The sequence below is a fragment of the Patagioenas fasciata genome, chromosome 2, assembly GCF_037038585.1.
Source record: "Patagioenas fasciata isolate bPatFas1 chromosome 2, bPatFas1.hap1, whole genome shotgun sequence".
NCBI lineage: Eukaryota > Metazoa > Chordata > Aves > Columbiformes > Columbidae > Patagioenas > Patagioenas fasciata.
In genome coordinates, this window is record NC_092521.1 from 119,768,383 (window position 1) to 119,794,318 (window position 25,936).

Genomic DNA, 25,936 nt, shown 5'->3' on the forward strand with positions numbered 1-25,936 from the left:
TTTGCTGTTCAGTGACCCAGCTTCAGCAGAAGAGGGGCTTGTTCCTTGCGCTCCTAAAAGGCACTGATCTTGACAGCAAGGATGCTTGTGGGGTACATGGAAGAGGAATCTTTGAACTGCCTCTGGACATGGAGGGCACTGAACCTGGATCACCATCTCAAAGGTGACAGCATGGTACTAACAGGTGGGCAGGAGGTGCTACATTCACCCCCCTCCTTTTTTCTTCTTTTTTTTTTTTTTTTTTTCTAAATAAAAGAACAAGCTCAGCTCTGTCCCTTGGAGAAGCAGCTGCATCCTCCTGTCTGCAGGGACAGGCCTGTGTATCCCAGATGAACAGCAAATTTTGCCACAACAAGAAGGGTGTGGCTAACCCCTACACGAGGTGGGACTGTAAAGCTATTGTTCCTTCTCTCAAGCTGGTATTACAGGCAAGCCCTTGCATGGGTCCGAAACTGGCTGTTTCGGATGCCACCCTGAGGAGCCTAAGCTCCCTGACACTGGGGCTGGTCTGCTCTTCCAGGCTGTGAGCTACAGCACCTCTCAGGGCTGCAGCCCCCACTGCTGCTGAGCAAATATACAGTAGAACCACAATTGCAACATACAACCCCATCAAAGTCTTCAGATCAAAATCCCTCTTGCTTCTTCTAGGACCATATTTAATTCTGAAATTCTTTCTGAGAAACCTTGTTCTGCCTCAGTGCTGCATCTTGGGGAAAATTAGGCCAGCAGATGTAGAGGAAAGGGTTAATGTACCATGCTGATCAACCACAGGACAGCAGCAGATAAAACAGGGCTGGTAAATCATTGTTTAGTCTATTGCAGTCGGACATTATCCAGTGCAGATCTCCTAGGCCCATTGGGTGTAAAAGTACGAAGATAAAACAAAGAGCAATTGTCACTAGGAACTAACTTTTTTTTTTCTTTCTTTCCTTCATGCTGTCATCCAAAACACTGCTTGATGTGTACTGTCCATCTGCTTATTTCAATTCTGCTGCCTCATTCCCTCCCAGTTCACAAGGGCAAGGCGAGAAGTGGACTTCAGCAACAAATCCTTTCCTTCCAAATATGTCCCCTCCTACCCTCAATAATCACAACATTTCATTACTTGTCCCAAACATACATTTAAAAAGTCGGTAAGTAGCTGCATGCAGTAGAGCTGTATTACCAAACCTCCATCTACGTTGTCAACAGCGTTTCTGGAGTTGTTGAAAGCTCTCAGGTACTTTGATTTTTGCTGTTCTTAAGAGAACACTTCTTAGACGGCAACATTCAGAAGCCAACAGCTATGGGAGGGTAGGGGATTTTTTTTCCTTTTGTTTACAGGCCACGCACTCTGGCACCGAGAAGTGCAGAAGAGACACATGGCTCATAAATACATAAACCATTTGTTAAATCAGAAACCTGGGAGTCAGTCAAAATCCATAATAGGGTCCTGAGATTCATAATAAATAACTTTTAATTATAGTTCTGCACAATAGTTATTTTAAACAGATGGTTTATAGATTCACATCTGGGATTTTTTTTGTTGTTGTTAATTTAGTGCTCAGGCACACACACAGAAAGGGAGAGAACCTCAGCTAAGGTTTTTATTGGTGTTAGAAAAATACATTTTTTTTACAAAGAGGCCAGGCTGATTCAGAACAATGCTGCTACAGCTGACGCAACTCCCCAGTCAGTGCTCAGTCGGCAAAGGGTTTGCACGGGAACCCCAGGCTCCCTCAGAAAGGAGAATTTAGGGAAGTGCTAGAGGATCACCCTGGACTTCTCTCCCACACTCACCAAATCTCACTGCTGGAGAACTCGCATTTTAATGCGTTAGGGGAAAGATCAGAAAGTTTTGTTGGGTGCCCACATTTCTCCCCTCTCCCACGTTTTGCCAGTGGGAAGCAAAGTTTTCTTTAACTTGGCATGCAAAGGCGACGTCACGTTCCTACACAGGAGAGATACACTAACCAGGCCTAATACCAGTGTTACTGCTCCATGTTACCTTTACTACAACCTCCTCTCAACGCAATTTGTTCACCTTCTACATACACCTCATATTTTTCCCTTCCATCAAAGAACTCCACACAAAATAGCCCTTTCTGGTGACAAAATTTATCAAACTAACAGCCTTAAAACTCATGTGGTACAGTTAAATAAAATGCCAACATGAAAAGAAAAAAAAAATAGAAAAAACAATAAAGAAATCTGAATATTTGGCAGAGGTCTGGGAGAGGACGTGTGCCAAACCACAGCTTGGAAGCTGCAGCCAACTTTCTACAAGGTTCCCTACTGGGCTCCTGACGGCCCACAGCAGCCACTGGGAGGATGGCTCTTTTCAACATGGATTTGGCTTGGAAAAGGAAGAAAAAAAAAAAAAAAGAAAACAACACCAACAACAACCACCACCAACCAGGAGTCCATTTCTTCAGGACTGTGCCAAGGAGCACCTCCATCAGTATCCCAAGCCCACTGTTGTGCTGTCACAACTGGCAGCTGAAAATCTTGCAGTAGTGGGTTCTCAGGGAACTAAATTTCCACTGTGAAAGTCTGTTTTTTCCTTTTGTTTTGTTTTTCTTTTTTATATGTTGAAAATGCTTTTAGGAGGCTCACAATGCATTTCTGATATCCTGAGATTATTAACTATTTATACGGAATAGGAAAAAATATTTCTTAAACTTTCATTTAACCAAAAAAGGCTGTGGAGAGAAAAATAATAAAAGCAGCAGTGACAGATTAGGTAGAAATATGAACTACCATTAATGGCTAATCCTGAAAACATGCTTTTTTTACCATTATTCATCACAAGCCCACTAGTAACTCTGATAGGACTCCTCACCAAGTAGTTCAGAGTGTCCTTAAATTTCTGCCAGGAGATGCCTGTGGGATCATCCACCAAAAAAACAAAAATTTTCAAACAATAGCAAAAGTTATCCCTGGGGAATTTGGGATGCAGCTTTCAAACGTGCATGTATGACCTTGGGAAAAGAAAAAGCCATTTAAAATTAATGAAGCAAGTGCACTCAAAGTCACTTTGGCAACATCTCTACTGCAAGGCATAGGGCAAGCTCAAACAAACACAAGTCAGGGCACACCGCATGCCATGACCCACATGTTCTCTGGCCGTGCTGCTGGCTCTCTGCCAGATGTTGCATGTGGCCAGAGCATCCTCTCCAGTGTGCATGGAGCCATGCTCAGTTCATGCAGGCCACAGGAGCAAAGGTTTGGGCCAGTGCTGGCCACAGGCTCTGTCCCTCAGCAAAGCCTGGGAGCACCAGGCTCCCAGGAGTGTGCCTGCACCTATGCTTACGTGCACACAACCCCAATGTTGGGCCAACTTAAACTTGAGGACAGGCTCAAACACGTGTGTAACTCATGGTCTAGATAAATCCTGAGGCGCTTTCTGAAAATAGTACCCTTGCTCCTTTGGCACTCCTGCCTGGAACTCGCTGTCTTGGGTCCAATTTACAGCCTTCCCTTTAATTGGCAGAGTTGATGCAAGCAAGCAATCTCTGCTATTACTGTGGGACTGCCATGAGCATTTCTCTGCTTGAGCAAGAGCTGCACAGTTTGGCCTCAGGGAGGAGACACCACTGCCCAAGGGAAGATGTCTGCATACATTTTGAACCACTGTCAAGGGAGATGAGAAAAAGATCTCATTTCCTTTGTTCCTCTTCAATAATCTGTTTGGTTTTTTCCTTGCAAAAACAAATTTTGTGGGTAAAATAACCAAAATGGTTTAGTACACTAGGTGTGTGTTTAAATTCAAGATGGAAAAAATATTTTTCTGTGAAACAATCTGTTTTCTGCAAAATGGTTCAGTTCTCTTTGTTTACCCACATAAACCTATGAACATCAAGGTATATGCTTTACCCCACAGAGAGAAAAGTCCTATTATTTTAAGTGTGTCTTCAGTTTCAGCGAGGCAACTCACAGGAGTGAAGCCAAACACATGCTTCGGTACTTTCAGCATTAGGTCCTTGCCTGTGGCACAACATGACCACAATTTCAGCATGAATTGCATTAGATGTAAATGATAGTATTTCATCAGGAACAAAATATGCCAGTTCAGTCCACAGAGCTTCTTTTTCCTTTTTTGAGCAGAGCACACAGTAGCCTCCAATTTATCCCCTCATCCCTGTAATCTCCTTAGCTTATCTGGCCTCTCTGAGGGTGCACAAGGAGGAGGCTGCAGCTCTCTCTGTGGTGATGCTCAGCCAGCATCCGCCACCCCCTTCATAATTTGAGCTCTTTCCACTCCCTAGGAAAGGCAATTAAAACAAAGGCCCAGCTGAAAGATGACACCGAATTTCACTGCAAACGGGCAATCTCCACCGCTGTAAGGAAGGCATGGGTATATGCAAGTCATTCAGGACACATCACCCACAACCTCTTATGAACTGAACAGGTTTTTATTTTCCACTGTGTTTAATGATGTTCACCAGCATGCGGAAAGTGACCTCGGTGGCCTGCTGCAATCCCAGCGCTCCCTGACAGCAGTTTGGTGCACGACTACACGGTGAAAAGAAAGTGCTTTCTTCCTCTTACATTGGTTTGCATTAATGCAACTACTGAGGCTGCAGCTGGGATCAGGGTCCCATTACATCAGACATCACGTAAACACATCATAGGACAACATCCCTTCTCCAGTGAGCTCATCGACAAAGACACAGCCACATTAAGTGACCATAACTGCAGATTAAGTCAGTGAAAAAGACAGAGCAAGATCCAGACTGCCACCTCCAAGTGCCATTTTGGGTAAGAGCTCTTCAGCTGTAAAATTAAAGGCAAAACTCTTTACCTGTCAACAGAATAGCACGACAGTCTTCTAGCAATAATAGACAGGGTTTTCACAGGTTCCCAGCAGTTCATACTGTAATCTGAAAAATTACATGTAGTAATCCAGGAGCCAGGTTTCAGAGAAGGAGCAAGCACTGGGGTTCTTGTGGGAGACCACACCTTTGCATATCATGAGATGCATGCATTTAAAATTAATGGCTTTTCCACAAAATTTAAATGTGTTTCTAAACAAACAAGCAAAAAAATTCTCTATTTTATCAATAAAGAATTCACATTAATTATCAGTCATCTAAATTTGACACCAATACCTAAGAAAACAGTAGACACAGGCAATACCTATCAATTCGAAGGTCAGGGTGCAAACCTGTGCCCATGCTGCTGCAAAATGTTACAGCTCACTAACCCAATTCTATGAGCTTACAGGCTACCCCTTACTGGATGTTCCCAGTCACTCAGATCAGCCAGCAAAACTTTCTGGATGATCACTGCCCAACTCATTTTGAGCAAAAGGAGTGATCTGGAAAGTGTGGTCCAGCCTAGTCTGCTTTACCCTGGCTGAAACTGGTGGGGCAGAATTCGTTCTCCCAGGGAAGGGACAGGCAGCTGAAGGCCATAAAATCTTACACTCCCTTAGCTGGATCCAGAGGCCATCCACACACAGCTGGAGTCAACAGATGTGGAAGAACATCACTGCTCTGGATGCATTAGGTCCTGGAGCATGCTGCTCTGCTGACCCCCCTTAAGTGCCATGGGATGGCTTAGAAAAGGAGGAGTTTGCTCATAGCATCCCTGAGCCAAACCGATCTGAAAACACTCTAAGTAAATCCTAACTCAAAAAATAGTTGAAGGTGGTACTGACAAATCATCAAGCTGATTTCATAGAAAGTAAAGCAGACTGTGCCAAAGGTTTAAAATAAATGATTACAGGATTTTAATTCAACAAATTTTATATCAAGTCATGGTGTCATGCTTTGTACCATCTCAAAAATTAACTTGGTCCCATCAAAATAATGTCCTAACAACACTCTGCTTTTGTTTCTTAACTACTGCCATCCTAGATGTATAGACTGCGTCCAGCTTATTTTCCAGCAGACATTGCCAATGAGAGAAAAACAAAACCATGAATACAATAAAAGTACATAAAAATCTGAGTCCATCAGTTTAGAATTCCTATTTTTGGATAAGATAACTATATCTCCTATTATAGACTGAATACCGACTGATAGTAATTTTTCTGATGTGAATTAAAACTTCATTTGACATTTAAAAGACATGCATTGCCTGATTTTTTTTTAAATAAATATCATTTAATCACATTATGATGGGCTAAATCTACAAATATATTATTCAAACAATAGTTACCTGTCATTGCATCTTTATTGCCTCCTGTCTGATGTCTGCTTACTCGACTTACACTGGAGATACAGGCAGTGGCAAATGCTCTACTTTTGGGCTTGAGCCTGTTCTAAAAACTTTGAACAAAGCAGCCCTTGAGGCCAGGTATTTCTTAAAGAGTTTAAAAAGCCCAATGGGCCTCCTAACTTACTCTGGAACAAGTCATATCCCATGAAGAAACTCACTTCTGTACAATACAAAAACAGGGCTAGATTAAAGAAAAAGGAAGAAAAAAAAGCAAGGTCCCCCGCTGCTCTGTCTGGCCAGAATCATGTCTTTTACTGCCCATATCCTCTAAAGAAACGATGTTCTCATGATATATTACCCTAATACATCACCAAGTGACAGTTTTCTCATGATACTGTATCCACAAAGATGTGATGCATGCCAGAAGCACCAACAGGAGATCTCAGCTGGGGGAGGAAAGGGGAAGGGGCTTTTATTTTCTTCCAAATTTTTAATTTACAAGTTGGTTTTCTAATGTTATTTTGTCAGGAAAATCCCTGTCAATCCTAGCTTCATAATCCAGAGGAGTCCTAGAGGTGTTGCAGTAGTAGCACAGCTTTTAAATTAGAAAGCACACACCAAAAAAAAACCCAACACTCTAAATTTAATTGAAGTGAGATTTGAAATAGGACCAAAACGCTTGAGGAACAACAACCAAATAAAAAGAGTAGCCCAAAAGAAAGCAACAAGAGCCTGTTTTCCGTTATAAAATTATTTAGGCAAGAGGTCTCCAGACACTGCTGTTTTAATGAACTTGCAAGTAAACTCAGCACTGACCCCGCATTTGTTTTCTTAGGTGATCTTGCCTGTGCTACACAGTGGTATTAGCAAAAAAAGAGGAGGTTATTCATGGAGGTCTGCAGAGAGAAGGGGAGCCACCAGCTTGTCAGTCTGTCTGGAGATGAGTGGGAAGGGACAAGGACCAAGAGCATCTCAGCCAGGACTCCTTGAAGGGGCAAGATCTTTCGGGGTCTTTTAGTGATGCCTTCAACTCACAGAGGCTCACTTCTTTCTGCTGCAACTGCTCCGTGTTAGTGACCTCTCAGAGGGGCAAGCATGAATCCTAACTCATGGACAGCTGGTGACAGCAGTTATCTTAAAGCAGGCTTCATCCAGTTGGTGTTGGCAAGAGGAGGCCCAAGGCCACAGGAGTACATAATCAAAAAAACTTAGCCTACAGTGATGTTTTATTTAACACATCACATTTTGGTGTGTTTCTACTTCATACCTACTCAAAGTTCTGATGGATACAAAGCTTCCATCAGATGCAAAGAAGGAGGGTGGAATGAGCTTTCCTTTGTTGTGATGAACAGCATTGCCAAATTAAGCTAGACTTTGACTTCCAAAACTTCAGCGAGTGCTGTAGCTACAAGGAGAAAAAGTGTATTTTGACTTGTGACCTAAGCAAAAGCCACTGAGAGGAAACTAAAAGCCAAAGCTGTCAAAGCCACTTTCACAGTCCTTGAGCTGACTTTGACTATATTTTGTGGCCTGGCCCTTGCTGCTTTTGGGTGAGATGTAGCAGCCCTCACTGACAGCAGCGATCACTTAGCCATGTGACAATACCATTGCAGTCAATGAAACCACCCACACGAATTCAGAGGTTTGAGCTGAGCTCTTCAGCACAGACACATGCACAATGCCCTATGTACTGGGTAGACCCAGTTAATTAAACAGTTATTTTTAAATGCTGCTCTGGAATGAAGTTTGCTGTCCAAAATAAGAAACTAACATTGCAAAACCACTTTCTGCTTGAAAAATCTAGTGGTTAAAACATGTTTTGCATAATAGTAGCCCTACAGGGACAGTTCTCACTTCTGAAAAGCAAATTCCCTTTTTTTGTTTTGCACATGTACAAACAAACAGATTCTGGTATGTCCAAAGCTTGCAATTCTCAGCTATAATAATACATTGAAAAGAAGCCATACAAGCAGATTTTTCCTCAGCCTGTCTTCCCTTCACTCCTTCCCTTCCTCTGCCCCACTTGCACCGCTGGAAGTAAAAAAAATACTTGTTTCTGACAAGTAAATGGAGCTGACATTAGAGCAAAACTAGAAGGTGAACAGGGTATGCACAAGCCATTTGTCATCTTGACAAAGTGATTTTCAGTCACCAGTGGGACACTTTGAAGACATCTGAATGGTCGGCCTTGACCACCAGCATTTCTTACAGCTTATAAAGGGACCTATGGGACCAAGAACACAGCCTGCTTTTGGAAGTGACTCCTGATGTGGTACCTCTCAGTAGATGTAAAGCCAGTGTGATATATCAGGTGCCATTAAGATCTTTGCTAGCAGGTTATATTTACATAAGTATGGAGCACAGATAGCATCTTGTTAACCCAATCAATGAGATTCAAATGTCAGGAAAGGGATTATGCCTGGTTGGAAGTCCACAGCACTGGTGAGGCAGCCAGAGATGATTCCATTGTGTGAGACAGCACTGTTCTCTTTGAACAGCAAGAACTCAAGCAGCAATGCTACTGGCTGGACAGCTTGGGGGAAAACACAGGAGAGGTGGAAAGATGGTCTGAAAACCAAAGGTTTCACACCTTTAGCATAAGAAGGGTTCTTTATGATGAGAGACTCAAGTGCCGTGTAAAGAATGAGAACCTGGGGCTGAACTGAAAAAAACTAAAATCTATCTACCTGAGGTCTTAGAAAGTTAGTTTTTAATTAACTGTACCTTCCTCTGCAATAAGAGCAGTCTCACATTGCCAAGTCACAGCCCAGTCTGGGTTGGAAGAGGAACAACATTTCATCCAGCGTGTCCACACTGCCATGTTCTACACAGGCAATTGAAACACACTTCTCTAGCCTAGAGAAGAACAGGAAATTTCCTAACCAAGATGACCTCACTAATTTCTGCATCAATGCCTCTTGATATACTTTACTATAAACTGCTTTTTTCCCCACTACCTCCAACTACTAAGTTGTATGACATAAGAGGAGATGCCTCCTGCCACCCAGGCCAGAGCAGGAACCCTTAAGGGCATAGCATGAGCTACCTGACCCCAAAACAGAAAGTGGGGCTTAGGGTATGGCCTCATACTCAGCAGCTCCTGTCGGCTCTCTGCTCAGCATGTCAGCTGTAAGAAATCCCTGTTCTGAGTTGTCTTCTCAATGGAGGAGACAAGACAGTTAAGCATGGGCTGCTTGGGCCAACAGCCCAACCTAAGCACTATTCAGCGGGTTAACCTAAATCCTTTCATGGTAGTGGTACCTTATGGCCACACAAGCTGTCCACCAACACACAGTAGTAATATTAGGTCTCCAGAAGATACTTAAAAATCCTTTTACGCCTCTGGTTCCAGAGTCATACATAGCCACATCCATGTCTTTTCAACCAAAGGTTCGTCTCAGCAGCAGTTTTTGTGCTGTCTGGTACATGAGACATAATGCTCAGTGAACAGGCTGGAGCTGCCTACTCATCTCTCCAGATGGCTGCCTTCCAGCAAACCTCCCTTTTGTTGTAGGTGATTTGTTTTCTTTTTCCCTTTTTGGCTCCCACCTTTGTATGCTTCCATATGTGGACCGGTTTAATCATGCCAAGAAACCTGATGACACTAGAGATATTAATCTTATACTAAAATTATTATACACAGTTTTAGGCACCAAATACATACACTTCGTGTAACAACAAGTACATAAAAACACTCAAATTTCTTACTATCATGGCCTAGAGTTCTAGATATTTTTTTAAGTTTCCACTTAAGATTGATTTTTGGGTCAAGTAGTTTTTGCTTTAGGATCGGAAACCTTGCGAAGTTCAATCAGATATATACGGACATTTATCCAGTAGCTATAAAAATCGCATGCTTCTTCTGTTTCCTTCGCATTTTCACAATAAGCAAGGTCTGGTTCGGTATCAGTGCACTATGCAGCATCTTAAATGTCCACATCAGCAAGTTTCTCCAGCAATGCTTAATGCATATAGATCAGACAAACTATGCCTCAAGCATAGTCTGTTCAAAAGGTTTCTTACACAACCACACCATCAACATTTTAATGTATAATGACTTTAATTGTCCAGCATTTTTTATCCACTGCTTTTACAAACAACTCATCCACCACTCCTTGGTTTACAGGTTAAAAAGCTTGCATGCTTTGCACTCTGCCTGCCAACATAATTTTATTCATTTATTTTAATCAAAAGCATTTGCCAGATTGAATCACCAATCCACCTAACACAGTTAACTGTGCCAGCTCTCCCCAGAACTGAGCATTTGATGGTACCCTGCCATATACAGACAAAAAATATTCTCTGTCACAGACAAATAACCACCAGTCTCCCTGTAGTAGGAGAGCCAGCTGCTCTTATCAGTATTTTAGGTCCTACAGGCAATCCTTCAACTAATAGCCTTATCTCAAGCCCAGTCATCCTGCCTGGCTCCTTCCCGCTCCAACGATTTCCAAGCAGCACAACCTGGAGGTGTTTCACGAACTGGCACAATCAGATCGTAACCACCACATAGCCCTAGAGCAGTCATTTATCAGCTCTTCCCCATCTCTTCCAAACCATGCCTCAACTGTACATCACCACCCAGACAGAAAAAATGGAAGAGGAGATAACCCCAGGATGATCAAGGTCTGCTGTTCTGCAGCCACTAATAAATCATAAGACAAGCCAGAAACACAGATTCAAATATATGACTCTGGCTGGCCATCAGAATACATTTTGATGGTTCCAAACCATTCCCATTGAAGGCACTTAATATAATTGAAAACAATATGTCAGGAACAGCTAAGAAAAAAAACCACTCACAATGTTTAGCCTATGAGCTGTCAGAAATCTGATTGTCCTGGTCAGGGCTCTATGACATGTTGGCTTGCATTCTTCCAGGTAAGGAGGAGTATGGAGTTGCTGCTTCCACACCTCAAGCAAGATCTTCAGCTACAAAACAGGTGAGCCATGCATACCATGGCCATCTGGAGAAAGGGGCAGCTGGCCCTGCAGCCAACAGGGGACTCTGGGGTTACACTGAGCACCTTAGCAGCCCAGGGCTGAGCAATACCTGGGTTTTTGTGTGAAGTAGGAATGGCAGACTTCAACTTCTCAAGTCTGGCACAGCTCTGGACATGGAAGCCAATGCAGTGCTCAGCACAGAGAAATTTAAGACTGAAATTGCAGCATCTACATGGTTGAGGAATTTGCACTAAATATGCAATATACAGGAAGCTTCAGCACTGCAGGTTGGGATTTATGCACACACAAAGCAGCATCGCTACCATGCGACCAACTGCAGATGCCTCACATGAACTAGACGTGCTCCATAGCAAAATGCAGAGTAACCATGTAAACACAACTCTAAGACAGGGTGAAAGATGACCTGATTCAATCTTTAACATTTAAGCTTTGCAAAAAGGTTTACTTAAAACAGGAACTCAGAAGAACTGGGGGCTTTTGAATCGTTTTTCTAAATGGCATTTTATCACATTCCCATCCTTGTGCTCAACAAGAATAGATCCCCAGCTCTAATGCTATTTCGCAGTACTGCATTTTGCCATATCACTTTACAGCACAAATACATAATGCTTCCCTCTCTGAAAAATCTAAGATACAATACAGAAAATGAAAACTACAGCCAGGAGCTTGATGAGTGGAATGGATGAGGAAATAGGTAAAGAGTATGCAAAACACAGACGGTGCGTGAAGATGTTATGTTTTTCAGTGAGGTGGTGATACACAGTCCTAATGTAACAGCCCATTTTGGACCACTATCTAGAGGAGCAAGTGGATCCCAGACACAGGAGTAAAATAGGGGAAAAAAAAAAGGGGGGGAGGGGGGCAGGATAAAAAGACTAATAAATAAATAGGAGAGACAGACAAAACTTGTATGAAATACAGGTATCAGAACACAAGATCAGCTCCTGGGGATGACAAGGGACAGGGCCCATGCTGTACTTGGGCCCAGAGCTCAGCACTTGGTTCAGCTGGAAGCAAAAGGCTGCCCAGAGCTCAATCGGACAAATGGTCAGGCAAGGAATTTTTTAGCTGCAGCTTAATGCATAAGATAAAGAGGCCAAGAAGCCTCAGAGGAAGTAATTACAACAGTTACTAGGTACAATATGAGCAAGTGCCAGTACGATAGTCATTTTAGTAGCAGTATTACAGTTAAGAGTTTTTATACAATATTGGGTTTTTTTCTTCACAACAGTCTTTTATTTGACCATAAGCTCGATATAAAAAGGTTGCATTTTCATTTGATTTTTTTTTGTTGTTGTTGCTTAATATTTTTCTTCCCTCAAAAATTTATATTAAAACATGATGGGGAAATAAAACCAGATATTTGGTAGGGAAAAAAAAAAAAATCTATTTTTATATAGCAGCACAAAGCAGAACAGCAGAAATACTGACACTGTGAACCATTCACTTACAGGACCATAATTCTTAAAAAGACCGTTAACAACTCAATGGAAGAAACTTGAAAGCTAATAAAAACTATATACAGGTAACCGTATGCTTTTAAAATGCCATTTTGATATTGGACCAGTTCTTTAATAATGTTTTTCTTATTGGCAATAAAAAAGTGCCTTAACTTAGGCTGATCCATTTTGCACTTATTGTAGACACATTCCAAAGACGTTTGCAACTTATATTACATTTTTCCATTTAATTTATGGCATTTTTGTGCCCTTCATATTTTTCCACATATTACTTATACATTTTAAATATGTTCTTTTGTATTTGAGTTCTCTGATCCTTTAATTGTGCTAAAGAGAATCGCATTTCCACACTTGACGGATTGGATCTTCACCATCGTTACAGTGACATATCACCAGCTCCCTTACAGGAGGATTTTGCCAAGATGTATAATCAATTCAGCACTGTGTGCATATGTATGTTTGCTCAATGCAGCTGACTCCATGTTAGAAATGCGTAAGTAGTGAACTCTTCACTATCCCACATGTTCTGAGAACACCGTGAAATAGCTTCTCCAAGTCTGCAGATTTCCAAAAGGCTTCATCATAAGCTGTCACATATAACAGTGTGTCGTGTCTCCAAAATAAATGGCATGATAAAGCACAGCAAGTTGAAGGCAAACATACCCGCGTTAGGGATGTGCCACATTCTGAGGAAGCCCTGGGATGTGAAGCAAGGTGCAGAAAGCGGACTTCAAGAGGTCCACAGGTGGCACAGACAACACCCAGCTATACAATCCATACTCATTGCTCAGAGGAAAAAATGAGATCAGATGAGATGCTGCATGTGTTACTGCTTGGCCAGGGTGGCCATATCTCTGTATGGCACCAAACTGACCTGAACATTGTCTCACCACTGCTGTTGGAAACTTAAGGGGATCAAGTCAGAGTAACCGTCTTCTGCCATTGATAGTTTGTGTTTCATTCTCAGGCCAAAGCCTTGTCTCACCTAAAGGTGTTACAATAATTAAGAACAATTACAACTGAATCTACATAAATCATGCTTCAGAAAAGCCTACCAAAGAAATCACCTCCACAACAGGTAATCAACCAGCTCTGGCTCTCAGTTCAATTCAATTCTCACTTGCAAAACCATCTTCACATAGATATATAATATATATATAAAATATATATTTTTATATATAATATATATTTTATATTATATATATCTATAATAATATATAATATATAGATAGATATAGACAAAGCAAATATGGGACACCCAGCTGCATCCAACATGGATCTTTGACTGGTGTTTAGTTTTGGGGTGTGAGGCGTTGGTTTTTTCATGTAAGAGGTGGCATATGCATCTGTATCTTTTTTAAATTGGATAAAAACTAATAAAGCTTTCATCATGTCAAGGCATGTTTCTGTTCCAGGAACCCTCCAAACACTGATCAAAACAACGTTCTCTTTTGCGTAATATGGGGGCAAAAAACACCAATACAAGAGAGACAAAAAAGCCTAAGATAGTGTTTGTTATTTTTGTGGGTGAAAAGAAAGTTGATTGTATTACACAGTAATAAAGACCAAGAATATTGAAATTGAAAGAAGATGCAGTCTTGGTAGATTCTGTAGTTGATGTATGTAAACTATTGAAATTAAATTAAATACAATAGGTATGAAAGAATTGTTTGATCATTTTTTTTTTCAATATGCACTACTCCACTAAAAGTCATCTGGGCCACATTATACCTTGATGCAACAGCAATTGAATCCTGATGTACTAAAACACTGCCATCTTCACTGAACATGTGTCAAACACTTGCTCTCAGGCTAGCTATGAGCTTTCAACTTGTGTACTGTGCCACAGAAATCAACTATGCTATAGGTAAAGAACCCCAGCAAATCTATTATAGTAGCTTTCTTGCTTTAGCCTGCAATGATGAGATGGGTTTTGGGGGGGGCAGTGTAGGGAGGACCAAGGGTTGAGGTTATTTCTTCTGTTCTTTGGTTTGCTTGCACTTGATTTCACTACTCTGTCAATTCAAACCAGATAGAACACTAGGTCTTATAACAACGAATTTAACATAATTTTTTTTATGAGCAAAGGTCAAAATCTACATTGTACATTTGGATTTAAAGGCGGAAATTTAAACTACAGAATGATGTTTCATGCTGAATGAAACGTATGCCAAGCAAAGCTCTGATTTCTAGTTTCCTGAGCTCCTGTCTCCAAACTTTTCTCAGGTTTCCAACACTTGGTTACACTTTCTGGCTCACATTTATTTCCTTCTGTTCTGGATTTAGGTGATAAAAGGTTGAGACATATGATTACCACTCCTCAGGTGCAGTTGGCAAGTTTGAGGCACAGGCATGAGGGAAGGGGGGAGGATATAAGGTGGGGGAAATGGCACTGATTTAGATGTGGTTTGTCAAGATCTCAACTGGCTTTTATCAGCTGTTTCTTGACACAACCCACTTTGTTCTAAAGTATTTTGGAAAAATTTAAAAAAAAAATAAAAAAAATAAAAAAATAGGAGACCTTTTCTCCTCACAAAAAACACACCAAAACCAAACCCTTTCATTCTCCTGAAAAAATAAAAGTCTCTTGCGATGTGAAAACCACTGTTACCTGAGGTGTACTTATCTATTTCCTTGCACTTCCTGGCTTCTCACCTGTCTCTTTCAGCTGGCAGGTTTGGGTACATTCATTTTAAAACTACATCTACCACTGGCCAACTGACAGGTTGTTCTTGGATCTCTGCTTGTTTCGGGCAAGGCATTCAGGGTCCATGCAGATGATTATAAATGTGCATGAAATGACATGGCTCTCCTCACCACCATGGGCAACACCACCTGTCATCGTTGTCACTGCTGAGCTCATCTCACCTCCAAAAAACTCAGCACTCAGAAGTTTAATTCAGGCTAAGTTACTTCTATGGGTTTTTACATTCTCATTCTATAATTATGCACAGGTTCCCATTTCACCTATTTCTGACAGACTGTAGCATTTTTATGTCTTTTCCACGTGTATGTTGAAGTATATATTTCTTGAAAGTAAATGCCATAATATCAGGTGTGACCCTACTTCTATTTTGAGTTTTAGATACCTTCCAGCTAAAAACCTGTACCAACAAAAACTCTTTCTGCACTTGATCATTTACCATGCTTTTACCAGAGTTGAACTTAAATATTCCATACCTACTTCATATGCTGACACCCATGTAAAAGAAATCTAACCAAAAGTTCCCCCTATATTCTCTTAATAGCATTTTTCCCTTAACATTTCAAAATACTCAATGTATATTTTGCACTACAAAAAGTACAAAACTTACCAAAATGTGTTAGGTTTTTGCATTCATGAAGTTTCGTTTCTACTAACAGAAACCGACCCATGCCTCCACTACCCTCAGCTTAAAACTTTCACATCTGAAATATAAATATCTGACTCTGCCATACATGACATATTCGGGTTCTTCAAACTGCACAAGGTGTATGAAATGCTCCTATGGATTGAAATAAACTCATTCTTCCATGTGTGAGTATATTTTTAGAATATTTTTTGCATTAGGTATTGTAGTTATAATCGTTTGCAGTCTTAAAGCATTTAATAACCACAATAAAAAAATCTATTTATCAAACTGAATCAATATAATTGCATTACAAATACTATCAAGATTATATATTTTTACCTATAATCATCATGCCAATTCAGATAAGTTCTTTAAAACCCAAACTTTTTTCAATCAACTTCATTACCCACAGTTTCATTACTTTGATTTTCAGAGAACAGCAGGACATGAGATTTTCTTACTATTGACCACTAGGTATAAAATCATTCCACAACTATATGTTCTCTAACATCTTTTTTGTACTGTTAAGTGCCACATCATTATCTGAAATAAGAGTTTCCCTTTTTTCGACAGTATTTTTTTCCTCAGAGTTGTTTTACTTAGTCCTTGTTACTGTTCATCACATCTAGTATTTCCTTTCGGTTGTTCACCTTCCTCTGACACAGAGCTTGCTGCAGCTTGGAGTGTTTTCAACCCTTTCCATCATAGAAGTCTTTATAAAGCCAGTCAACCATGCCATACTACACTGGCACTTCACAAGTAGGCCAGCCTGCAATTTTCACGTGGCCTAGATTCAGAACAACAATTTTCCAAGTGCACCCTCTGTATTTCTGTTTTACCCTTTAGCTCTAAGTACTAAGGATGCCAGTGTTTTATCCAGTTCTTGTGTTTAGCAGCATATAAAGTGAATGCCCAAGAAAGCAGGTAGTTTGAGTTGCCTTCAGCCTGCTTTGGGCTATATCCTTATGGAAAGCCAGGTGGTGCGGTAACTTCCCAGAGATAGCATATCTCCTGGGAGATGTAGAACCACAGACATTCCAAGTGGACATGGGCAGAAGACCAAAGCACATCAGTTCAAACAGCATTTTGCAGATAGCAACAGCAAGTCATAAATCACAGTTCTCAAAACCTCTGGATCATGAAGTCAGCTTGTATTTGCCTTTGCCCATTCCATGCCTCAGAACAAACTCGGAGAGCAGACACACCAAAAACCTGGCATCTCTGCAGCCTGCCTGTTGTCAGAGAGACAAAAAAGAAAGTAAGTGTATTCATACTGTGACTATACCACCCACATCCACTTGTAAAGCGAAAGTGCATGAAGTGAGAAGGGATGGCTTTGTAGTCAAACCATTAGACCAGGAGTTAGGAGACCTGAGCTTTCATCACAGTCCTACAAGAAATTCCTTGTGGATAAACCACAATCTTTCTTTGACTTAGATGTTTTTACCAAAAAAAAAACGGCCACTTTTTGCCGTCAGCTGTAATGAATAACCAGTTCTTTAGAAATCAAATTAATCCATGTTTATTAAGTGCTTAGACAGATGATTAGTTGGACAGCAATATACCATTGCTAAAGTGTTGTAGTTGTAAAAAACTCACATTGAAACTATTGTCTTGCAGATGTTAAAAATGACCACTTTAATGGGCATTATTAAGACCATAGAGACATATAAATTACAAATTAGGGAACTCTAGATTTGAGCCATAGTGGCTTGTTTAGCTGGTAGTTCTTTCATACAGAGGTACAGTGCACATTTACACACGTGTACATACTCTTAATCTTACCTGTTTCCATATATTAAGGGCAAGTATCAGTGCTGTTCGTGCACTCCATCACATTTCATTTTGACAAGTAGGGAAGTCCAAAACACAGCTATCTCATGGTGGGTGTGCTGCCTTTTTATTAGAAAAGTATTACCTATACTTTAGAAGAAAATTATTTACTACGTACTATATAAAAAATCTCCAGCACATGTCCCCGAGTCTAAATTTCCATATCACCACAACTTCTCTTTGCACATGCTACAGCAGATGTGCAAGAATGAACTCGCCTTGGTAGCTAGACTTGGCTGTGTCTAGGAGATCAGTGTGCCTTTTGTATTCAAGATACAGGGGTTTGTGTTACAAATAACTCTAAAACAAGAGCTAGAAGCTTTATTAAAGCAGCACCCCCAGAAGCCAGTGTCTGCTCTATCTGCCTTGTTCCTGTTCATATTCCTATCATGAAAATCAGTCCATCCTGTCTCCACTAATCAATGAGAAAATACAACTTTTGGTTTTAATCTTCCTTCCAAGACTTCTCGATGTGTAACGAACTGTGTTTGTAATTGCTGTTCATAGTCTTTGTTGCATGATTGCAACTTACTCATAGCCTATAAGTTTCTAGTTTTCACCACATTTGCTCTTAAAATATTACCCCTTGCTTTGTCCTCCCAGCTAATTTTGCCTGTTAAGAGAAAGCTGGAGATGATTGCTTTGCTTGTGCTGCCTGCTTCTTTCTCCCTTGCTAGGATGCATCCCTGTGCTTTGCCAGACACAACCTGCAGAGTCAGGTCTGTCAAACACTTAATGATTATTTGGTTCCAGCACTTCAGTTCTGTCTCCTCTCATTTGTGAAATGGGAATGTCCTGGAAGGGAGTTATATATTCTTCCCAGAGTCATTCAGATTTCTGTAACTTGTGCAGTTATTTATGGCAGCTTGCAGTCATGGAAATGTATCACTGCTAGGGGAGACCTGCCATAATCCCATCCAATATTTCATTTACTCTCTTTACTAGTGTTTCTAGCACAAGTGTCCTCTGTTGAATTTTCTGTCCTCTCCTGGACAGCAATTTGTTCCTTCCTGAAACAGCTTATTAAGCTCTTTTCGTAGTCGCTTGCTTCTTATGATACGAACATCCATCAGGTTTGCTCTTGAAGAGTATGATCAGTCTTCCAGAGAAAGTTCCTCACTGAATGGCTATTAAACAATCAATATTTCTAGTTGGATGTAAGGAAACCTGGTTCCCTCTTCCCTCCTGGTCACAAATCACCATATGTTTTTGTTTGTTTGTTTATGTCTCAGACCTCTTAAAATGTATCTTTTCCCTTGTGGTAGGCCTGAACAGAGATTTCAGCAACTGGCTGTCCAGTAAGTCATTGCTTTGGATGCCACACAGCATTAAAGTCATTTTCTCCAGACCAGTTTCCTTCTCCTCTACCAGGTGTGCCAGTTTCCAACTCAAGAAACAGAGACCGAATTTATCCTTTGGCAGAAATAAAACAGAGCATAGCCAGTGCAGGCAACTGTGGTAATTCACTAGGCATCCATATTCTTGATAAAATGTAGCGTCCTTCTTGCACAGAAGGGAGCTAAATGCCCTCAGTTGCTGTTTCATTAAAGTATGCCCTACAAACCACATAGATTTAGAGTTCTTACATCCAATGTTTTTTGCAGTTCTTCATGTTCATGGACTAAAAGGGTGCTCATTGATTTCATAAAGCCAAGGTCTAGAGAGATCTATAAATACAAGTGTTTTACCCTGATGCATTATTGCCCTGATGCCCAAGACTGAACTTCTGCTCCTTCACAGATAAATTGCTTCCTCGCTGGTTAACACCAGCTTCCATTAGCAAGAGTGGTGGCAGACATATTTGGGAAGGTGATCCATGACAAAACACAGCTTCATGTCTTTTTTTGTTTTCCCTTGATTTCCTTTACTCACCACATCCCATGCTCCTCCTTTCCCCATCCCCCCTCTATCCAGAAGAATAAATAACTTATTCTTTATCACTATTAGCTAAAAAATTGCCATTGTGTCTCACTTAAAATCTATTGAACTCAGTGCAGTGATATACATCAACCTCAGGAGGCTCAAGATCAGGTTCCTACAGTTGCCAAAACTGCCTTCTAAACAGCAGTTTGAAACAATTATTTAAGTCTTTTATAAATTTATAATGATGCTGGCTAATACTAATAATATTAATAGCGATAGGAGAAGGCGGGAGAGTGCGCGTCTTGATATTTAAGTCCTAAAGTAGAACACAGTTTCTACAGTCAGTTACTCTACAGCTTCCAAAATGTAAAACATAGTGCTTTCTGGTCTATACTTTTCTTTGCATTCAACAGCAAATTAAAGTTTATGGTTTTCTTTTAAATATGTTGTACAAAGTTTTCTTTAGAACAACTGTTTTTCAATAACTCCTAAAGCCTTGGCTTGTCCAGTTGAATTGCTCCCAAAAATGCTTAACTCTGAAGCCGAGTTACAATGAAAGGGAATGTTTCTCCCCAAAACGTGTGTCAGCTAGCGACATTATTAACCACTGCATTCCCAGCACAGCAGGCAGTGTCATCCTTGGAATAAAGTGGTTTGATGAAAGCATCACTTCTGCTTTCACTGTTGTCTTATCACAGCGTGTGTAGTCACGTTGTAGCCTTCACCTTGCACCCTTGAGCAGCTCTTCAGCCACTGGTGTGTGAAACTACACACATGGGAGCTTAAAGCAGCAGCATTTCCAAACCTTACCTTTTACCCTTCTTGCTGAACTATATGCAAAGACTTCTGTGTGCACCCCTGACTTTGTGAAAACAGTTCTCCCTCCAAATTCACATGGTAAATTCAGTTTCACAATGTCATACTAAAGTCAGGTATAACTTCGTGTCTGAGAGTTTAAAAGTCAAAGAAGTGATTGCCAGATCATGGATTGGATTACTTTCCATTAGCTCAGTTCGGAGATAACCTTGTGTTACATAAAGGCAACAGAGGCACCCAAGATTTGATTATGTGAAATATTCCACTCTCAGTGCAGTTACTTTCAGCAAAGGCCTGAATGTTCTTATTATCTGAAATCCAAACTTACCAGGCAAACACACATTATGCAAGGGTTGTCTGTGATAAACGGTATCTGCAGAATTTCTCCTTCATTTTCACATTTTGCAACAGATCCTGAAACAGAAATCAAAATTTCAAAATATTGACATATTATAATTCTCCCAGCTGGTTTTGGAAACTGTCTTTATCACACTAATGATTAACCTCTGTTCCATTCCTCGCCTTTGATTTTAAATCTTGCCTTAATTTGCCTGTTTTAAGCAAGCAAGGATGTTCAGTATTTCTATAAGATTCCAAAGGAAACCGGGAAATAACCGGCCTTTTATTGCTGCACAAACCTAGACCTTCTTTGTGCTCCAGTTATAGCAAAGAAGAACGCTGTTTCTCTTCTCAGATGACGTGTTGAGAATAATGAGTACTCCATGCAAAGCAGGGTACTTCTATAACGATAGATCCAGAGCTCACTGAAATCAGCAAAAAGTCCATTACCCTCTGAGGACTTGGACCAGGAGTACAGCATGAGCTTTGAACCAAGCATCCTTTTAATGCACGACAGCCAACTGGCAAATGAGTCAAAATTAGCAAGCTGACTGTCAAACAGAATCAAATTAGAAATCCCTTTATGGCCCTCACGCTGATTAGCCGGTACTGTGTCATGTTGGAATCACTTCTCAAAATCTAATGGCTCCTCGCTTGCACTAGAAATCAATTCAGCATTTCCCTCTGTGAAAATACATCAGGAAAATATAACCCTCGAGGGGAAGGGGGCAGAAAAAGAAAAATAAAAAAGGGAGAGGGAAGCACGGTTCCTCTGTTCACCTGCCCCAAATCACGCGGTTACACCTCCAGCTGTCCGCCCTTCCCGCGCTCCGGTGAAATGCCAGGCAGCCCCCGCGCCCGACGGCGGGTCCCGGCGGCAGGTGGGCTCCGCGCCCCCCGCGCCCTCTTACCTGTGAGGAGGGAGGAGGCCAGAGCCCCGGGGAGGCAGAGGGCGCCCAGGAGGACGGCGGCGGCGGCCGGGACGAGGCGCGGCAGTACCGCCCAGTCCCCGCAAAACCGGGGCATCCTCCCGGAGGTGCCGCTGCCCGCCAGCTGTGGGGCAGAGTCCGGCACGCACCGTCGGGTGGCGGAGCCCGGCCACCCCAGCATCGACCCCCGGCGCCGGGCAGCAGCGGGGGGGTGGGGAGCAGGACGGGAGACGGTGTCCCGCCGGGGAGTCCCACCCTGCGGCGGCACCGGGGGAGGGGACTGTGGGTGAGGGGAAAGCAGCTGTCAGCGCCTGCCCCTCGGCCCCACACCCCCTCTTTCCATCACCCCCCTCCCCTGCCCGCATCCCTTCTTATACCTTCCTCTCCCCATAGTCCCTCCTCCGGCACCCCCCGGCCCCCGTGCCTCCCTCCCCCAGAAGCGCACACACGCACAGACAGGCTGCCAGCCCCAGACCCCGTTTCCCTGCCGGGAGATGCCCGGCCACTCCCTCCCCCGGCCCCGCCGAGCACCGCCCGGCCCGGCCGCGGCGTCGGGGGGCTGCGCCCGCGGCCGCTCGGCGGGTGGGGCGGGGAGAAAGGGAGAGGACCGAGAAGAAGAGGACGAAAGAAGAAGAAGAGGAAAAGGTAAAAGAGAAGCAGGAGGGAGGAAACGTGGATCCTCGGACAAGTCCGGTGCAGCCGAAATCCCGGTACCTGGGCAAAGAGCGGCGGCGCCGGCTTTCTCCAGCGGGCTCCGCATTCCAGCTTGTGTCAGTGCCATTTGTGCTTGCGGACAGGTTTTACCGGCCGTCAGAGAGCCGGCACAGGGAAGGAGGGACGCGCGGGAGGGACGGAGGCTGCCCGCGGGGAACGCCGCGGCGGGGCTCCGCTCCCCGGCTGCCCGCCCGGACGGGGCCGCCGACATCCCCTCCCGCCTCCCTCCGTCCCCTGTGCTGCCCCCTCTCTCCCTGCAGCCGCAGCACAAACTCCCGCAGCCAGAGCCGGCCGCTTCCCGGGCCCGCTGCCGCCCGAAGGATCTTTTCTCCGGCCCTCCCCTCCCAGCTCCGGAGCTGCCTCTCCCCATCGGGGTGGCCCAGGGCTCGGCGGGGCTCGCCTCCCCGCCCGAGGGGCTAGGGAGCAGCAAGGTGGCAGCTACCGGGACCCCGCTCTCCTGACCTGCCGTGCGGGTCCCGCGGCCCATCGCTTCTCGGTGGGCTGTAGCTACTGCAGCTCCTCCTTAACACTTTCCCCCTTTGCAGGTCCACGCTTTGCTCTCCTAGGTATAAACACAAGCAATATTAGCTACAAATATCACCAAAATCGAGCTTTTGAACACATGCATGCATGTATGGTCTGGATGGGATGACGCTTGTGGTGTATGGCAGGAGGTTTTTCTGTGACACATCTTCCCAAGCCTGTTTTACGAATTGTTTTCCTTCGAACTATGATGTTTCATTTGGAAGAATGAATGCTCTCTGAAATAAACTAGTCTGACGACAAGCTGAAAAACGTTTTCAGATTTATACATGTTCCTATTTTCTTTGGGGGCGGTGGATGTGAGTTGCTATTTCAAAAAAGCTTACAGTAGTGACAAATCAGGTGCATGGCAGACTGGTACATACATGACTACTTTAAATATGTTTCAGTTCCCAGTAAGAAGCAAAACAATTAGATTTGTGTGTCCATTTTAAGAATAAAACCAAGACCAAAAGCCTGCATCTTTGTTCTAAAAACTAAGATGTGTACACCTCTTTTCCAATACAATTCATTACCTACCTTTGGAATAGCAAGCAAAAGTAATAAATTAGCAAAAATTGCACATGTGACAGGGACTACGGAAAACTGATACTTGTAAACTTGTAGACATCACTAGCAAAATCCTTCTCTGAGAAAAGAAAGCCTGCATTTTTCTTATCTCAGCCTCAATCTGTACAGGTTGAAGCTGCACACGTAAATACAATAATTTAGATGCCATTAAAATGGTTTCATATTCCATTAAAATAAAACTGTGATAGAAAATTTGCTTCACACATTATGCAAAGTACACAATGAACCCAGTACATAAATGTAGCCTGGATTTTTTTTTTTTTCTGAGAAACATTGTCTTCACCATTCTCTGCATTTTAAACATAGATGAGCCTGTAGAGCTACGTATTATTGCACAGTACTCCAGAAGAGATTTTCACGTCTGAATGTTTTTTCCATTGGAAATATATATTGCATCTTTTGGCAAACTGGCTTTTTCTTACCTCTCTATCTGTAATTAGTGGCTACATTTCCCTTTTCTAATTCCAGTGCAGCCACAGCCCTTCTACATCAACAGCCATAGGAAAAAAAAAATCTACCCTAATGATTTCTCAAGTGACAACTACCACAGGAGAGTACTTACATCATTGTGTGCATCGAATCTTCTCTTCGTGATGGCCTAAATTTCATTAAATATTAACATCACACAGTGTGAGAAACATAGAAATCACAATGAGGGCATCAAATAACAATTCAGGCATCCAAATAACATCAGGGAACTCACTAAAATACTCTGAAAATGTGAAAATTTTCATCTCCTTTATAAAATGAAGACAGGAGGCTACAGCAACTGAACTGCACGCTCAAGCCCTGCCATAACTCAATCAGTTAAAAAGGGCATATGATGAAATCATACTTAAGACAGGGCAGTTATGGAGCAATACACACAGATTTGTTATACAGTTTTGGTTTTCCTGTGGAAAAACACACAAACAAACAAACACTATGATTGTCACTAAAGCACCTTCAACACACTGATTAGGTATAAAACTTACCTCTGAAACAAAATCTGCAGGATGAAAATATTGTCCGTGGGGTGAGCTCAATGAGTCTGTGCTGCTTTCGTGGTAGCACCGGTGTTGGGGTGAGGAATTTGCCCATCTTCGTTGCTTAAAACATGTGAAACGAGACCCTAAGCCTCCCAGTACCATGCCTACACCACACTTCACAGACTGTTAGCTGCCCAGTAAAAGAGCCAGCTGGGGACTGGTGCTGTCTTGGAGCCTCCTGATGCCCTGATTCCATATCTCGCCTCTCATCGGGGAAGAAGGGAGATGCTTGTTGTGAGCAGCAATCTCCGTTTCTTCCTAATATTGATAATGGTGGCATGACAAGGAGGAAGGTCACTCTCTCATTTAAATCTCTCATGAAGTAAAACCCAGCCTGTGGGGGAAATCTACTATCTTAATCCTCCCCCCACCTTAGTTTCTCCCATTCGGTGCTACAGGTATGGGGGTTGTCTCAGCTTTTTACCTCTCCCTTAACCTATCTCCCACGTCTACCTTATCAGAGGTAAGCATCCTTTGTGGTTGTAATGCCACATTAAGTAGAATGTTAGGGCTTTTTTTTCCTTTTGCATCCCTGTTTGAAGAGGTACTGCTTTTTTCCAACCAGCCTTCAAAGCTGTGGTAATTTCAGCAAAATCAGGTCACACAGAAAACTTTGTCCTACTATTGGATATGCACAGAGACCTTGTTGTATGCCAGTAATTAAAACAGAAGTCACATCATCAAAACCTTACCTCTTTTGTATAAATGTTAATGCTCTCAGTTATTACTGACAGGATATATTCATTAGTTTTGATTATTGCTCAGCCTGGGTTCATCCAGCTTGACGGAGCAGTAGCTGTTCACAAATACCACTTTGTATGTAATTCAGCTCCTTCTCCAGTGATGCTTTCCCTGCAGTCAGCCATATAACAATGTCAGCCATTAGCTGGTCATAATAAAGGTTCAACTTAGCATCTGCCTAAAAAGAAAAAAAAAAAGCTTTATGGTTAACTGTAGTTAACAGTGAATAAGATGGCAGTGATCACATTCACACATTTCATCATGATTATCTGTTTTACTGGCAAGTCAAAAACACTAGAAGGCCTGTTCTTCATGGGCTAGAGAATTCTTCCAGAAGCGGAGGAAGGCACCGAATCACTAGAATTCACATGGATTTTACTTTGTTCAGGAAATTCATCCTTACCATGCAAGAAAGTGTGCAATAAACATGCTAATTTGGAACATGTATACGTCAGCACTGGAAGTGGCCCTGCTTTTATTATTTTCACATTACTATGCATTATTTTAGCACAGTTTCTTTGTATTTATGAGATATCTCAAAATAAAGAAAAAAAAATGTCTTGGATAAACACTGTATTGAAGGGTACATAAATTGGCACAACTCACTGTTTCCAGTTCTGTTTTGCTAAATGGCCATACATTCACAAGGCACTGAAGAT

The 25,936-nt window shown here is 42.2% G+C and overlaps 2 protein-coding genes across 6 annotated transcripts in view; both read right to left on the bottom strand.

The window, feature by feature from the left end:
• Positions 1-24,038, bottom strand: part of BMPER (BMP binding endothelial regulator) — a 156,121-nt gene extending 132,083 nt beyond the window's left edge. Inside the window, exons 1-3 of one of the 5 annotated variants that reach the window (XM_071804832.1) lie at positions 22,858-22,873; positions 21,664-21,961; positions 20,742-20,827 (exon numbers count right to left, since the gene is read on the bottom strand). In XM_071804832.1, the coding sequence (XP_071660933.1) occupies positions 20,742-20,827; positions 21,664-21,862 (285 nt within the window). In that variant the 5' untranslated portion in view covers positions 21,863-21,961; positions 22,858-22,873. The other 4 variants (XM_065832612.2, XM_071804833.1, XM_065832611.2 and 1 more) reach the window with 4 other exon arrangements.
• A 470-nt stretch (positions 24,039-24,508) lies between these two features.
• BBS9 (Bardet-Biedl syndrome 9) overlaps positions 24,509-25,936 on the bottom strand; it is a 330,225-nt gene continuing 328,797 nt past the window's right edge. Inside the window, exons 23-24 of the transcript XR_011737694.1 lie at positions 25,229-25,455; positions 24,509-24,596 (exon numbers count right to left, since the gene is read on the bottom strand). The gene's annotated coding sequence lies outside the window, so the exon portion shown is untranslated. The remainder of the gene's footprint in view (positions 24,597-25,228; positions 25,456-25,936) is intronic.